Source organism: Amblyraja radiata, chromosome 32 (genome assembly GCF_010909765.2).
Source record: "Amblyraja radiata isolate CabotCenter1 chromosome 32, sAmbRad1.1.pri, whole genome shotgun sequence".
Classification (NCBI taxonomy): Eukaryota; Metazoa; Chordata; class Chondrichthyes; order Rajiformes; family Rajidae; genus Amblyraja; species Amblyraja radiata.
In genome coordinates, this window is record NC_045987.1 from 2838837 (window position 1) to 2854781 (window position 15945).

A 15945-nucleotide genomic window follows, 5' to 3' on the forward strand; every position below is an offset into this window, starting at 1 on the left:
GGATAACGAGGGATAAAATTGGTCCATTAGAGAGTCAGAGTGGACAGCTATCTGCAGAGCCAAAAGAGATGGGGGAGATATTGAACAATTTATTTTCTTCGGTATTCACCAAGGAGAAGGATATTGAATTATGTGAGGTAAGGGAAACAAGTAGAGTAGCTACGGAAACTATGAGATTCAAAGAAGAGGAAGTACTGACACGTTTGAGAAATATAAAAGTGGATAAGTCTCCAGGTCCGGACAGGATATTCCCTAGGACATTGAGGGAAGTTAGTGTAGAAATAGCAGGGGCTATGACAGAAATATTTCAAATGTCATTAGAAATGGGAATAGTGCCGGAGGATTGGCGTACTGCGCATGTTGTTCCATTGTTTAAAAAGGGGTCTAAGAGTAAACCTAGCAATTATAGACCTGTTAGTTTGACGTCAGTGGTGGGCAAATTAATGGAAAGGATACTTAGAGATAATATATATAAGCATCTGGATAAACAGGGTCTGATTAGGAACAGTCAACATGGATTTGTGCCTGGAAGGTCATGTTTGACTAATCTTCTTGAATTTTTTGAAGAGGTTACTCGGGAAATTGATGAAGGTAAAGCAGTGGATGTTGTATATATGGACTTCAGTAAGGCCTTTGACAAGGTTCCTCATGGAAGGTTGGTTAAGAAGGTTCAATGGTTGGGTATTAATGGTGGAGTAGCAAGATGGATTCAACAGTGGCTGAATGGGAGATGCCAGAGAGTAATGGTGGATGGTTGTTTGTCAGGTTGGAGGCCAGTGACTAGTGGGGTGCCACAGGGATCTGTGTTGGGTCCACTGTTGTTTGTCATGTACATCAATGATCTGGATGATGGTGTGGTAAATTGGATTAGTAAGTATGCAGATGATACTAAGATAGGTGGGGTTGTGGATAATGAAGTAGATTTTCAAAGTCTACAGAGAGATTTATGCCAGTTGGAAGAGTGGACTGATAGATGGCAGATGCAGTTTAATGCTGATAAGTGTGAGGTGCTACATCTTGGCAGGACAAATCAAAATAGGACGTACATGGTAAATGGTAGGGAATTGAAGAATGCAGGTGAACAGAGGGATCTGGGAATAACTGTGCACAGTTCCCTGAAAGTGGAATCTCATGTAGATAGGGTGGTAAAGAAAGCTTTTGGTGTGCTGGCCTTTATAAATCAGAGCATTGAGTATAGAAGTTGGGATGTAATGTTAAAATTGTACACGGCATTGGTGAGGCCAATTCTGGAGTATGGGGTACAATTTTGGTCGCCTAATTATAGGAAGGATGTCAACAAAATAGAGAGAGTACAGAGGAGATTTACTAGAATGTTGCCTGGGTTTCAGCAACTAAGTTACAGAGAAAGGTTGAACAAGTTAGGGCTTTATTCTTTGGAGCGCAGAAGGTTAAGGGGGGACTTGATAGAGGTCTTTAAAATGATGAGAGGGATAGACAGAGTTGACGTGGATAAGCTTTTCCCACTGAGAGTAGGGAAGATTCAAACAAGGGGACATGACTTGAGAATTAAGGGACAGAAGTTTAGGGGTAACATGAGGGGGAACTTCTTTACTCAGAGAGTGGTGGCTGTGTGGAATGAGCTTCCAGTGAAGGTGGTGGAGGCAGGTTCGTTTTTATCATTTAAAAATAAATTGGATAGTTATATGGACGGGAAAGGAATGGAGGGTTATGGTCTGAGTGCAGGTATATGGGACTAGGGGAGAATACGTGTTCAGCACGGACTAGAAAGGTCGAGATTGCCTGTTTCCGTGCTGTAATTGTTATATGGTTATATGGTATGGAGAGAAGGCAGGTACAGGATACTGAGTTGGATGATCAGCCATGATCATATTGAATGGCGGTGCAGGCTCGAAGGGCCGAATGGCCTACTCCTGCACCTTGTTTCTATGTATTATGTGAGAGAGAGAGTCATTTCTTTTCCATAGTTTCTCTTTCCCATTGTCTTTTCATTTCATAAGATCAGAAGTGATCGTAAGGTTGGGAAGGTCATAAGTGATAGGAGCAGAATTAGGCCATTTGACCCATCAAGTCTACTCCACCATTCAATCATGGCTGATCTATCTCTCTCTCCTAACCCCATTCTCCTGCCTTCTCCCCATAACCCTTGACACCCGTACTAATCAAGTATCTCTGCCTTAAAAAATATCCATTGACTTGGCCTCCACAGCCTTCTAAGGCAACTAGTTCCAAAGATTCACCACCCTCTGACTAAAGAAATTCCTCCTCCTCTCCTTCCTAAAGGAACGTCCTCTAATTCTGAGGCTATGACCTCTGGTCCTAGAGTCTCCCACAAATGGGGAACATCCTCTCCGCATCCACTCTATCCAGGCCTTTCACTATTCGGTAAGTTGCAATGAGGGGGCCCCTCATCCATCGAAACTGCAGCGAGTATAGGCCCAGTGCCGGCAAACGCTCATCATAGGTTAACCCACTCATTCCTGGGATCATTCTCATACATTTCTATTGAGAGAGGATAAGACTCTATGACAAGTCCGATCAGAGTGTGGATGATATTTAGGATGCATGGCAAGTCAGGCAAACTTGGTTTATGCTCAGATTGTCTATTGAACTAAAGTTGTCAAATAGCAGATGCAATAATCCTCGGTGATCGTTACAGAGTGGAGCAGCATAAAATCGTGCTTTGTAACATCTATGGTTTCTGTGTTTCCCAGTTGCTAATTCAGGTAAAGTTTACTGTGGGATATTAGCCGTGGTTTCTAAATGCGATTGCTTGCTGCCCACCATTTTCAAAGGGATTAGTCGCGCAAGCTTTGATGCAAACGCTGCCACGTTGGATCCTGATGATACCGCTAATCCCATCGGCTTCGAGAAGGAAAACTCATCCCCCTGAAGACCAGAGGAGGGATGTGATGGGAGAGGAATGAGGCCGGAGGAGAGGAGAAGGGACCGGGGCCCGGGGACCTGCGTGGGTCCGGCTACCGACAAAAAACAGGAGTGTGGGTGGAAACCGAGGATCTTGGAGGAGAAAACCCACGGAGGTCAGGGGGAGAAACGTACAAACTCCGTTCTGACAAGCACCTGTAGTCGGGATCGAACCCGGGTCCCTGGCGCTGTAAGGGCTGCAAGACAATACATGTACAAAAACACGAGGGGAATGGATCGGGTAGACGCACAGAGTCTCTTGCCCAGAGTAGGTGAATAGAGGACCAGAGGACATAGGTTCAAGGTGAAGGGGAAAAGATTTAATAGGAGTCCAAGGGGTAACTTTTTCACACAAAGGGTGGTGGGTGTATGGAACAAGCTGCCAGAGGAGGTAGTTGAGGCTGGGATTATCCCATTGTTTAAGAGGTTAGACAGGTACATGGATAGGACATAGATGATGCTGCACCCGCTGAGTTTCTCCAGCATTTTTGTGAACCTTCGATTTTCCAGCATCTGCAGTTCCTTCTTAAACACATGGATAGGACAGGTGTGGAGGGATATGGACCAAGCGCAGGCAGGCAGGATTAGTGTAGCTGGGGCATGTTGGCCGGTGTGGGTAAGTTGGGCCGAAGGGCCTGACTCCACGCTGTATCACCCTATGACTCTAACTCTACCGCTGTGCCACCGTGTCGCCTGTATGGAGGGGAAGCTGTGGTTAGACAGGGAATGTGTCTGTGGGTGGAGATGGCAATGTGGTCCAGCGGGTCAGAAGGTCATAGGTGATAGGAGCAGAATTAGGCCATTCGGCCAATTAAGTCATGGCTGATCTACCTCTCCCTCCGAACCTCATTCTCCTGCCTTCTCCCCATAACCTCTGACACCTGTACTAATCAAGAATCTATCTAGCAGTGCATGCAGTCATTTCTGTGGTTCTGCCTCCTCTCCACTGGTTATTTCCTTGGATATCTTAAATTATATTGTGTAGGAAGGAACTGCAGATGCTGGTTTAAACCAAAGATAGGCACAAAAAAACGGAGTAACTCAGTGGATCAGGCAGCATCTCTGGAGAAAAGGAATAGGTGACATTTCGGGTCCAGACCCTTCTTCAGACTGAGAGTCAGAGGATAGGGAAACGAGATATGTAGACGGTGATGTAGAGAGATATCTCTCTTAAATTACATCAAGAAGGAACTGCAGATGCTAGAAAATCGAAGGTAGATATAAATGCTGGAGAAACTCAGCGGGTGAGGCAGCATCTATGGAGCGAAGGAATAGGTGACGTTTCGGGTCGAGACCCTTCGCTCCATAGATGCTGCCTCACCCGCTGAGTTTCTCCAGCATTTTTATCTACCTTCTTCAGGTTAGTTATCATTCTGCTAGTGTAAGAGTTTTACTTTCAATAATTTATCAAAGCAAGAAGAATGGATGATCTTTTAATGAATCTCATGGAAATTGGCCAGTTTTCTTGTGCATTCCCCATCCATCTAAACATTAACAATGGATTAAATAACACAAGTGTGTGCACTTGGTCGGAGTTTCCAAGTGCACCGATGTCTTATCCTGCAAGTCCGGGTCGATGCCAGAGCAGTAATTCAACAAGCCCCAAAAACACAAGACTCTCCCGTTCACTGTCCCGTGAGCGGACATTAAAATAGCCACCATTCACCAACATCTGTGGAGAACATGGATAGGTGACGTTTCACAGAGTGCTGGAGTAACTCAGCGGGTCAGGCAGCATCTATGGAGCTAAGGAAATAGGCAACGTTTCGGGCCGAAACCCTTCCGGGTTTCAGCCCGAAACGTTGCCTATTTCCAGAAAGGTTTCGGCCCGAAACGTTGCCTATTTCCTTAGCTCCACAGATGCTGATCAACATCAGCATTCACCAATAAATAAATTAAAGCTCATACCTCACGCTGCCTCGGCAAGGCCAGCAGCATAATCGAGTCGCACCCCAGCCACTCCCTCTTCTCCCCTCTCCCATTCGGCAAAAGGTACGGAAGTGTGAAAATGCACACTTCCAGATTCAGGGACAGTTTCTTCCCACCTTCTGTGCTCCAAAAAATAAAGCCCTATCTTGTTCAACCTTTCTCTGTAATTTAAGTGCTGAAACCCAGGCAACATTCTAGTAAATCTCCTCTGTACTCTCTCTATTTTGTTGACATCTTTCCTATAATTTGGGGACGAAAATTGTACACCATACTCCAGAATTGGCCTCACCAATGCCTTGTACAATTTTAACATTACATCCCAACTTCTATACTCAATGCTCTGATTTATAAAGGCCAGCACACCAAAAGCTTTATTTACCACCCTATCTACATGAGATTCCACTTTCAGGGAACTCTGCACAGTTATTCCCAGATCCCTCTGTTCACCTGCATTCTTCAATTCCCTACCGTTTACCATGTACGTCCTATTTTGATTTGTCCTGCCAAGATGTAGCACCTCACACTTATCAGCATTAAACTCCAATTTTAACATTACATCCCAACTTCTATACTCAATGCTCTATACTCATTTTTCACACAGAGAGTGGTGAATCTCTGGTACTCTCTGCCACAGAAGGTAGCTGAGGCCAGTTCATTGGTTATATTTAAGAGGGAGTTAGATGTGGCCCTTGTGGCTAAAGGGATCAGGGGGTATGGAGAGAAGGCAGGTACGGGATACTGAGTTGGATGATCAGCCATGATCATATTGAATGGCGGTGCAGGCTCGAAGGGCCGAATGGCCTACTCCTGCACCTATTTTCTATGTTTCTAGGTTTCTATGCTCTGATTTATAAAGGCCAGCACACCAAAAGCTTTCTTTACCACCCTATCTACATGAGATTCCACCTTCAGGGAACTATGCACAGTTATATGCCTAGATCCCTCTGTTCAACTGCATTCCTCAATTCGCTACCATTTACCATGTACGTCCTATTTTGATTTGTCCTGCCAAGATGTAGCACCTCACACTTAACAGCATTAAACTCCATCTGCCATCTTTCAGCCCACTCTTCCAAATGGCCTAAATCTAGATGGGACATGTTGGCCTAAATGTAGATGGGACATGTTGGCTGGCGTGGGCAAGTTGGTCCGAAGAGCTTGTTTCCGTGCTGTTAGGGTTGCCAACTGTCCCATATATTGGGCTAAATTGGTTTGTCCCGTACGGGACCTCCCTTGTCCCGTATTTGACCGCTACTACTCGGGTTGAGGGGACTGTCGGGTCGGAGCGCGCGTCCGGCCCCGCCTCACCCGTCCCGACGTAGTGCAGCCCATGGAGTGCAGCAGCAGCAGCACCTCGCCCGTGGCCCCGTCGGTCGGCAGCCCGGCCAGCTGTCCGACCTTCAGACCTTCGCTTACCAGCGACACCACCACCACCCCTCCTTCTCATGGCCGATCATCGGTTCATGAATTGGACGGGGCGCCGGACTTTGCGTGCGATGTCTCGCAGCCCGGGCCAAAACTCCTCAGCTGGCCCGCCGGCTGGGCGTTGTGTGCAGTCCAGCACCCGGGGCCAACTCATCATTCACCCAGCCACGGCCGAGTCGGTCAACGAATTGCCGTGGGGAATTTGTCCCGTATTTTGACCTTCTCTCCCTTCTTTGGGACTGAGAAAGTTGACGACCCTACGTGCCGAATCTCTAAGCTCCAAAACTCTGAACCTAAATCGGCAGTATTATGATTTTCCCCGGATGATCCCAGCACATTCAGAGCTGAAATGAAGTGCCGCTCACTACATGGCACTGGCTCGACTTATTCACAGAAATATGTTGACTCTTGTTATAACTCCCATCAATCTCTGCTGAAAGGCTCTGCCATGTCTTATCACAGCATCTCCATTGTTCCATTTAAATGTCACGGCTGTATTGTGCGCCTGTTCACTCCGCTTGTGCGGGTCATTTAATCTCTCTGGTCAATACACTGGGTTTAATGAATAGCTGGAGTTTTTTCAAACCTTTCTTGGCCTCAATAGGGGGGAGTGGAGAACAAGGGGAAGCAATCTAGAAGAACACGGCGGCGCAGCGGTAGAGTTGCTGCCTCACAGCGCCAGAGACCCGGGTTTGATCCCGACCGCGGGCGCTGTCTGCACGGAGTTTGTACGTTCTCCCCGTGACATGCGTGGGTTTTCGCCGAGATCTTCGGTTTCCTCCCACACTCCAAAGACGTACAGGTTTGTAGGTATAATAGTCGTGGGCTACCTTGACCATTACCTCTGCTGATTGACATACATTCCACAAGTGTGTCGATGGTTGGAGTGAGGGTACATCATTGCCACAAACAGTTCCGCAATTAATAACGACGGAACAGCCGGCAGTGAAGGAAGCTGGCCTTCATAACAAGAGGATTTCAGTATAGGAGTAGAGAGCTTCTTCTGCAGTTGTACAGGGCTCTGGTGAGACCACATCTGGAGTATTGTGTACAGTTTTGGTCTCCTAATTTGAGGAAGGACATCCTTGTGGTTGAGGCAGTGTAGCGTACGTTCAAGAGATTGATCCCTGGGATGGCGGGACTGTCACATGAGGAAAGATTGAAAAGACTAGGCTTGTATTCACTGGAGTTTAGAAGGATGAGGGGGATCTTATAAAAACATATAAAATTATAACAGGACTGGACAAGCTAGATGCAGGAAAAATGTTCCCAATGTTGGGCGAGTCCAGAACCAGGGGCCACAGTCTTAGAATAAAGGAGAGGCCATTTAAGACTGAGGTGAGAAAAAACTCTTGTGAATTTGTGGAATTCCCTGCCACAGAAGGCAGTGGAGACCAAATCACTGGATGGATTTAAGAGAGAGTTAGGGGCTAGTGGAATCAAGGGATACGGGGAGAAGGCAGGCGGGTTATTGATTGGGGATGATCAGCCATGATCACAATGAATGGCGGTGCTGGCTCGAAGGGCCGAATGGCCTCCTCCTGCACCTATCTTCCTTGTTTCTATGTAAGAATTATTTTCAGGTTGCTAAAACAAGCAATTGTTATGATAATTGGATGTATTTGCTGAACAATGGTGTCACCACGCTGAGTTAAAGAGTGTTGATGAGCTGAAGCAGGGCCTGTCCAAATTTATGGAGGTTTTTCCTCTTTGACAGCAGAAACATTTATCTCTACAAACACAAATCATTGGAGTAACGCAACGGGCCAGGCAGCACCTCTGGGGATGCAAATGGTTTCACAACTTACCTTTCCATATCTCTGTGTCTCCCTCTCCCCTGACTCTCAGTCTGAAGAAGGGTCTCGACCGGAAACGTCACCCATTCCTTCTCTCCAGAGATGCTGCCTGTCCCACTGAGTTACTCCAGCATATTGCGTCTGTCTCTGGTTTATACCAGCATCTGCAGTTCATTCCTACACATAGGTCAATGACTGATCTAGAGCAACAATGGATTAAATCACTATACATTACATTAGGGTTAGGGCTAGCCTTCCATGCTCCTCTGTTCAGTAGATTGTGGATGATTTCTGCTTAAATCAAACTTAATGTTCACGCCATCGTTTCATATCCCATTGGCACACTTCCGTGAGAATAGTTCACAATAATCTTGTAATTTACCACAAAGGGACACAGAGTGCTGGAGTAACTCATTTGGGTCAGGCAGCATCTCTGGAGAACATGGATAGGTGACGTTTCGGATAAAGACCCTTCATGAGTCCTGTCCAACCCGAAACGTCTCTTATCCATGTTCTTCAGAGATGCTGCCTGACCCGCTGAGTTACTCCAGCACTCTGTGAAACGTCACCTATCCATGTTCTCCACAGATGCTGCCTGACCCGCTGAGTTATGGTGCATCAGCATCTGTGGAGCTAAGGAAATAGGCAATGTTTCGGGCTGAAACACTTCTGGAAATAGGCAACGTTTCGGGCTGAAACCCGGAAGGGTTTCGGCCCGAAACGTTGCCTATTTCCTTAGCTCCATAGATGCTGCCTGACCCGCTGAGTTACTCCAGCACTCTGTGAAACATCACCTATCCATGTTCTCCACAGATGCTGCCTGACCCGCTGAGTTACTCCAGCACTCTGTGAAACGTCACCTATCCATGCTCTCCACAGATGCTGCCTGACCCACTGAGTTACTCCAGCACTCTGTGAAACATCACCTATCCATGTTCTCCACAGATGCTGCCTGACCCGCTGAGTTACTCCAGCACTCTGTGTCCTTTTATGCTGTAACCAGCATCTACAGTTCTTTGTTCCAACTCTCTCTTCGTTTCCTTTCACCGGTCACCTTTGCTAAAAGTTTGATTCTTCTTCCCTCTGCAGGAGAAGAAGCACTGACCATGTACATGGACAAAAGCAAGTTGGATAGAAAGTCAACAAATGGCAGTCAGAGTGTCGAGGCCCTTCACCAGCTCGCCTCCTCCTACTTCATCGACCGCGACGGAACAATGCGCAGACTTCACGAAATACAAATCTCAACTGGAGCCATCAAGGTATTTCGCACGCGGTCTTTTCAAATACAAAAACTATCTGGGTGGTGGCGGCACGGTGGCGCAGTGGTAGAGTCTCTGCCTCACAGCAATGCTGCGCCATAGACCCGGGTTCCATCCTGACTATGGGTGCTGTCTGTGTGGAGTTTGCACGTTCTCCTCGTCACCTGCGTGGATTCTCTCCGAGATTTCTCCAAGTGAGAGAGAGAGAGAGAGAGAGAGAGTGAAGGAGGGAGGGAAGAGAGAGAGGGAGGTGGTGAGGGAGGGATGGAGGATGGGAGAGAGAGAGAGAGAGAGAGTGAAGGAGGGAGGGAGGGAGGGAGGGAAGGAGGAAGTGAGAGAGAGAAAGAGAGTGAGATGATCCTCTTCAGCTGTTAGTGTTCAAGAAGGAACTGCAGATGCTGGAAAATCGAAGGTACACAAAAATGCTGGTGAAACTCAGCGGGTGCAGCAGCATCTATGGAACGAAGGAAATAGGTAACGTTTCGGCTCGAAACCCTTCTTCAGACTGATAGTTGGTGGCGGGGACAAGGAAGGAAAAAGGGAGGAGGAGGAGCCCGAGGGCTGGGGGATGGGAGGAGACAGCTCGAGGCTAAGGAAGGGGAGGAGACAGCAAGGGCTAACAAAATTGGGAGAATTCAATGTTCATGCCCGCCGGAAGCAGGCTCCCCAAGCGGAATATGAGGTGCTGTTCCTCCAATTACCGGTGTTGCTCACTCTGGCAATGGAGGAGACCCAGGACAAAGAGGTCGGATTGGGAATGGGAGGGGGAGTTGAAGTACTGAGCCACCGGGAGGTCAGGTAGGTTCTTGCAGACCGAGCGGAGGTGCTCGGCGAAACGATCGCCCAACCTCCGTTTAGTCTCACCGATGTAGTGGATGTTGTTAGTTCTGATGTCTTTCTGGGCACTATTTCAATCATTGGCTTAGGGGACAGATTCATATTGTGGAAGAGGTTTGTAACTGATGTCTTCTTGTTAGTCCACTGGCGGCCCGCGAATCGTAACGTGTAGAACGGTGCCAATAGACAGAAAGGCAGCAGTGGGGGCTGTAAGACAAGCCTGTCAACAATGGGGCCATTAAATTCGAGACATGACCCTGAGGATCCAGGGTTCGTTAACAGCTAAACTGTGGAACTCTGCTGCAGAAGCGTGGGGGTGGCACGGTGGCGCAGCGGTAGAGTTGCTGCCTCACAGCGCCAGAGACCCGGGTTCGATCCTGACCACGGGAGCTGCGTGTACGGAGTTTGTACATTCTCCCCGTGACCTGCGTGGGTTTTCTCCAGGTTCCGGTTTCCTCCCACACAGGTTCGGTTCGGTAGAGAGTGTGAATTGTCCCTTGTGTGTGTAGGATAGTGCTAGTATATTGGGGACCGCTGGGTGGTGCGGACTCGATGGGCAGAAGGGCCTGTTTCCACGCTGCACCTCTAAACTAAACTGAATTAAACTGAAGGTATAGACACAAAAATAATTGGAGTAACTCAGTGGGTCAGACAGCATCTCTGGAGAAAAGGAATAGGTGACGTTTCGGGTCGAGATACTAGTCAGATATCACCAATTCTGTCTGTACATACTCTTCCAAATTCATTGACAGGATAAATGCACCAATATCTATGTCTTCTTCAAGGCAACATCCTCCAAAATGTAACTCTAAGACAGCTTCACTTGGCAATAGACATTTCTGGCTTGTTATAGAAAAGGCAGACAGTAAAAGATTCAGAATCCCCTTATAAAGAGGCAGCATTGCCATGACACCTGGAACTCATGTTCGTAAGTTCTAGGAGCAGAATTGGGCCATTCGGCCCATCAAGTCTACTCTTCCATTCAATCATGGCTGATCTATCGTAGGTTGTGGCCGGGTGCTGACTTTGGTGAATTCCATTGTCAACTACCTACGTCAGCCTACGTCAACCATCGACAGGTACCGGCGACTGAATTGTCTTCAGTTGTCGCCGACAGGGTCGTAGCTTGTCGCGGGTGGACGTAGATTGACTTTGGTTGTCACCTGTGCGGTCGTAGGTGGACGTCCTAATGGTAGCAATGTTACAAAATTTTGAGATTTAAAAAATCAAGTCTGCAATTTATCCCATCAGATAAAGCATAAAAAGAAGTTTAATTTGACACCTAATTCACTTTCATATCTCAAGTATTTAAAAAGTTATGGCCATTTTCATACTGGGAAATGAGCATCTTGTTCCCTATTGATTTTCTATGGACATAACAAAAAAGCTGTGATCGTGGACAGTCAAAAGCCCATAACCTTCTTAAAAATTAAGAGAACTGAATGAAATTTTCAGTTATCGTAGATTGAACCATTCTGAAACAAATATAAAATAATCTTACTTGGATGACCTGAAATTAAAGCATATAATTTCAAACTTCAATTACTAGATCTAAACATCTATCCATTTCTTAATAAATGATTAACATTTTTAAATAGCCTAAGTGTCCAAATAATATTCATAAATAATTCACAATAAAACATGATTTTTAAATCTCATTTACATTAATTTATAGGCCAAATGGAAGGAATTTAGTGTTCAATTGCTGTAAATTAAAGTCCATTTTAAATCAGCTTTCTAGTGGGATCCTGTGAACGCGCTGGTTTAGAACGTTCACATTGCGGTAGATTTGTGCCTCAAATGCCCAGAAAAATACTGCGGGATATAATGGGCCCAAAATGAGCTACTCGCAATATTAAACTTTGTATAAAGGGATCTTAAGAAGCCCTTTTTAATGTAAAAATATGCAGCCTACCTTCTATTATTTGCTCTATGCGACCCTGACAGCTGCCGGTGGTCGCGGGTTTAGAGATTGATTTTTAAACTACTATAACTATTATACGAGGCCTTTAAAACTAATAATAGCTTTTGCAACGGGGTCTTCCAGCGATTTTTCGTTAATAATTAACTAGGCTGAACATCTTCGATTTGAACAGCCTGAGAAAAATCGCGTTTTAAACCCGCCCCCCTCTAAACGGCGCCAAAATCGCGCACACCCGCAGCGACAGATTTTCAGCGACGCTTCAGGTAGGCTTTGCAACATACCTAATAATGGGTCGCTGGTTGTCAGTAGCTTGCCCTAGCTGGCCAATTATATCAGCCAATTAACCTACACACCTGTACGTCGTTGGAGTGTGGGAGGAAACTGAAGATCTCGGAGAAAGCCCAGGCAGGTCACAGGGAGAACGTGCAAACTCCGTACAGACAGCACCCGTAGTCGGGATCGAACCCGGGTCTCCGGCGCTGTGAGGCAGCAACTCTACCGCTGCGCCACCGTGCAGGGGAAGGAATAAGGAGAAGAACTGTCAGAGATGACATCTTATCTAGCTCTCAGCTGTCGGCTTGGCAACATAGAAGGAAGAGCAAGGGAGCTCTCCTTGATACACTGATCTTCTGTGGTCCTAAACTCACGTCAAAGTAGGTCATATCATTATTAACATAATGCTATTAGTGACTGCTGTGTATCCTATATCTCATGGGATGCACTTTGATTGACAATACTTTGGCATTCAGTGGAACTCTGCAAAATAGAATGGCAATGAAAGTCTTTTTCTGAGATGATTTCCATCTATAATTATGTAAGTCATGGCTCTCACTCTCTCTCTCTCTCTCTCTCTCCCTCTCTCCCTCTCCCTCTCCCTCTCTCTCTGTTTCTGTCTCTGCCTCTCTCTGTCTCTCTCTCTGTCTCTCTCTCCCTCTCTCTCTCTGTCTCTCTCTCCCTCTCTCTCTCTCTCTCTCTCTCTCTCCCTCTCCCTCTCTCTCTGTCTCTGTCTCTGTCTCTGTCTCTGTCTCTCTCTCTCTCTCTCTCTGTCTCTCTGTCTCTCTCTCTCTCCCTCTCCCCCCCCCCCCATTTGATATGTACCCCACTTTAATTGTACCCCAGAGTGCAGATGAGTGCCAACATCTGAGTGGAAAGGGGGAATTACAATGTAGAGTTGCGGCCTCACAGCGCCAGAGACCCGGGTTCGATCCTGACCAAGGGCGCTGTCTGTATGGAGTTTGTACGTTCTCCCCGTGACCTGCGTGGTTTTTCTCCAGGAGTTCTGGTTTCCTCCCACATGTACAGGCGTGTAGGCTAATTGACTTGGTATAAGTGTAAATGATCCCTAGTGTGTGTAGGATAGTGTTAGCGTGCAGAGATCGCTGGTCGGCGGTGACTCGGTGGGCCAAAGGGCGGTTTCTGCGCTGTTTCTCTAAAACGGAACAGAATGAAACGATAATTTAATTCCTAGTATCCAACGCACATCGGTGGAGTGGCTGCCTCCCAGCAGCAGAAACCTGCGGCCAATCCTGACTACGGGCGCTGTCTGTGCGGAGTTTGCACGTTCTCCCTGCGACCTGCGTGGGTTTTCTCCGGGTGCTCCGGTTTCCTCCCACACTCCAAAGACGTAGGGCTCGGTAAAAATTGTAAATTGTCCCTAGTGTGTGCAGGATACTGTTAGTGTCCGGGGATCGCTGGTCGGCGTGGGCTCAGTGGGCTGATCGGCCTGTTTCCGAGCTGTCTAAATGGTTACAGACATTTAAGTAGTTTGGAGCTTGAATGCAGCAACACAGGAGATTCAACGTTGACCTCAAGTGCAGGAGACTAGTTTAACAACTAACTGTGGAGTAAATAACCCTTAGGAAGGTACAAAAAGAAAGTTATTACATTTTATCATGTTTTTTTTTCCAATGGGCTGTTGGGCATAAATACAGTGGCAATTCTCTTTGAGCTGGCTGATTCATTTCTTCATACAGCTTAGCCCAGAATGACATGAGTTATGTAAGAGCAATATAATTTTACCACAGCCAAGATTTCTTGTTATCTCTGCATGTTCCCCCTAGCATATAATAAAATTGTTTTATGTGTAAAGTAGCCTAAATAAATTGCAAAATTATTCAGACAACCTCACGATGTGGCATGGCAAAAACATTAATAAATAGGATTGGGAAGTGGCAAAAAAATGATTGAAATGTATTCTTATTGTTGGAGATTGCGTATGGAACAAAACTCAAATATCGCAGCTCCTCATCTCTGGTCAAAACTCCCCTCAAGATTCTCGTGGCAGTTGCTGCCTCACGGCGCCAGAGGCCCAGGTTTTCAATCCTGATTACGGGTGCTGTCGGCACGGAGTTTGTACGTTCTCCCCGTGACCACGTGCTCCGGTTTCCTCCCACATCTCAAAGACGTGCAGGGTTGTAGGTTAATTGGCTTTGGTAAAACAAAATTGGAAAATTGTCCCTAGTGGGTGTAGGAAAGTGTTAGTGTACGCTGATGTGATCGCTGGTCGGCATGGACTCACGAGGGTCTCGGCCCGAAACGTCACCCATTCCTTCTCTCCAGAGATGCTGCCTGTCACGCTGAGTTACTCCAGCGTTTTGTGTCTATCGGCGATCCAAGGGGTCTGTTTATGCACTATCTCTGAAGTCTAAAGTCTAACGAGTATGCATGATTAAATCCTCTCTTATCTAATGCAGAGTGGAACAGCCTCCAACTATATTCAGTTGCCTCTGCCAAAATATACTATCTTGGTCCGAAAACTTAATGATATAACACACTCAGGATGATGAGCCTTAAGGCCAAGTTAAGACATTTTTAAGAACTTTGAACTTGAAGGACATACAATGGCACCAGAAACATGGCAAGTCTTATATCCTGCCTCAGTGTATTCTACTATTCTTACACTCTGGTATCATATATAACCATATAACCATATAACAATTACAGCACGGAAACAGGCCATCTCGACCCTTCTAGTCCGTGCCGAACACGTATTCTCCCCTAGTCCCATACACCTGCGTTCAGACCATAACCCTCCATTCCTTTCCCGTCCATATAACTATCCAATTTATTTTTAAATGATAAAAACGAACCTGCCTCCACCACCTTCACTGGAAGCTCATTCCACACAGCTACCACTCTCTGAGTAAAGAAGTTCCCCCTCATGTTACCCCTAAACTTCTGTCCCTTAATTCTCAAGTCATGTCCCCTTGTTTGAATCTTCCCTACTCTCAGTGGGAAAAGCTTATCCACGTCAACTCTGTCTATCCCTCTCATCATTTTAAAGACCTCTATCAAGTCCCCCCTTAACCTTCTGCGCTCCAAAGAATAAAGCCCTAACTTGTTCAACCTTTCTCTGTAACTTAGTTGCTGAAACCCAGGCAACATTCTAGTAAATCTCCTCTGTACTCTCTCTATTTTGTTGACGTCCTTCCTATAATTAGGCGACCAAAATTGTACACCATACTCCAGAATTGGTCTCACCAATGCCTTGTACAATTTTAACATTACATCCCAATACATACAATAGACAATAGGTGCCGGAGTAGGCCATTTGGCCCTTCGAGCCAGCACCGCCATTCAATGTGATCATTGAAACCTCGAGGTTTCAAGGTCTGTTTATTGTCACATGTACTAGTTATGGTACAGTGAAACTCCATTGTTGATCCTGCTAAAATTTTTATGAATTGTGTGAAACTGAATAATTTCACTGTAGCTAGGCACGTGTCAATAAAGGATCATAATGTGATTGGTTAGTGCGGGTGTAAGGTTATGGGGAGAAGGCAGGAGAATGGGGTTGAGAAGGAAAGATAGATCAGCCACAATTGAAACATAGAAAACATAGAAAATAGGTGCAGGAGTAGGCCATTCGGCC

General features: G+C 46.3%; 1 protein-coding gene across 1 annotated transcript in view; it reads left to right on the forward strand.

Annotated features, from left to right (window-relative positions):
- brinp1 (BMP/retinoic acid inducible neural specific 1) overlaps positions 1-15945 on the forward strand; it is a 195358-nt gene that overhangs the window by 140968 nt on the left and 38445 nt on the right. Inside the window, exon 4 of the mRNA XM_033049074.1 lies at positions 9144-9313. Within this exon, the coding sequence (XP_032904965.1) occupies positions 9144-9313 (170 nt within the window). The remainder of the gene's footprint in view (positions 1-9143; positions 9314-15945) is intronic.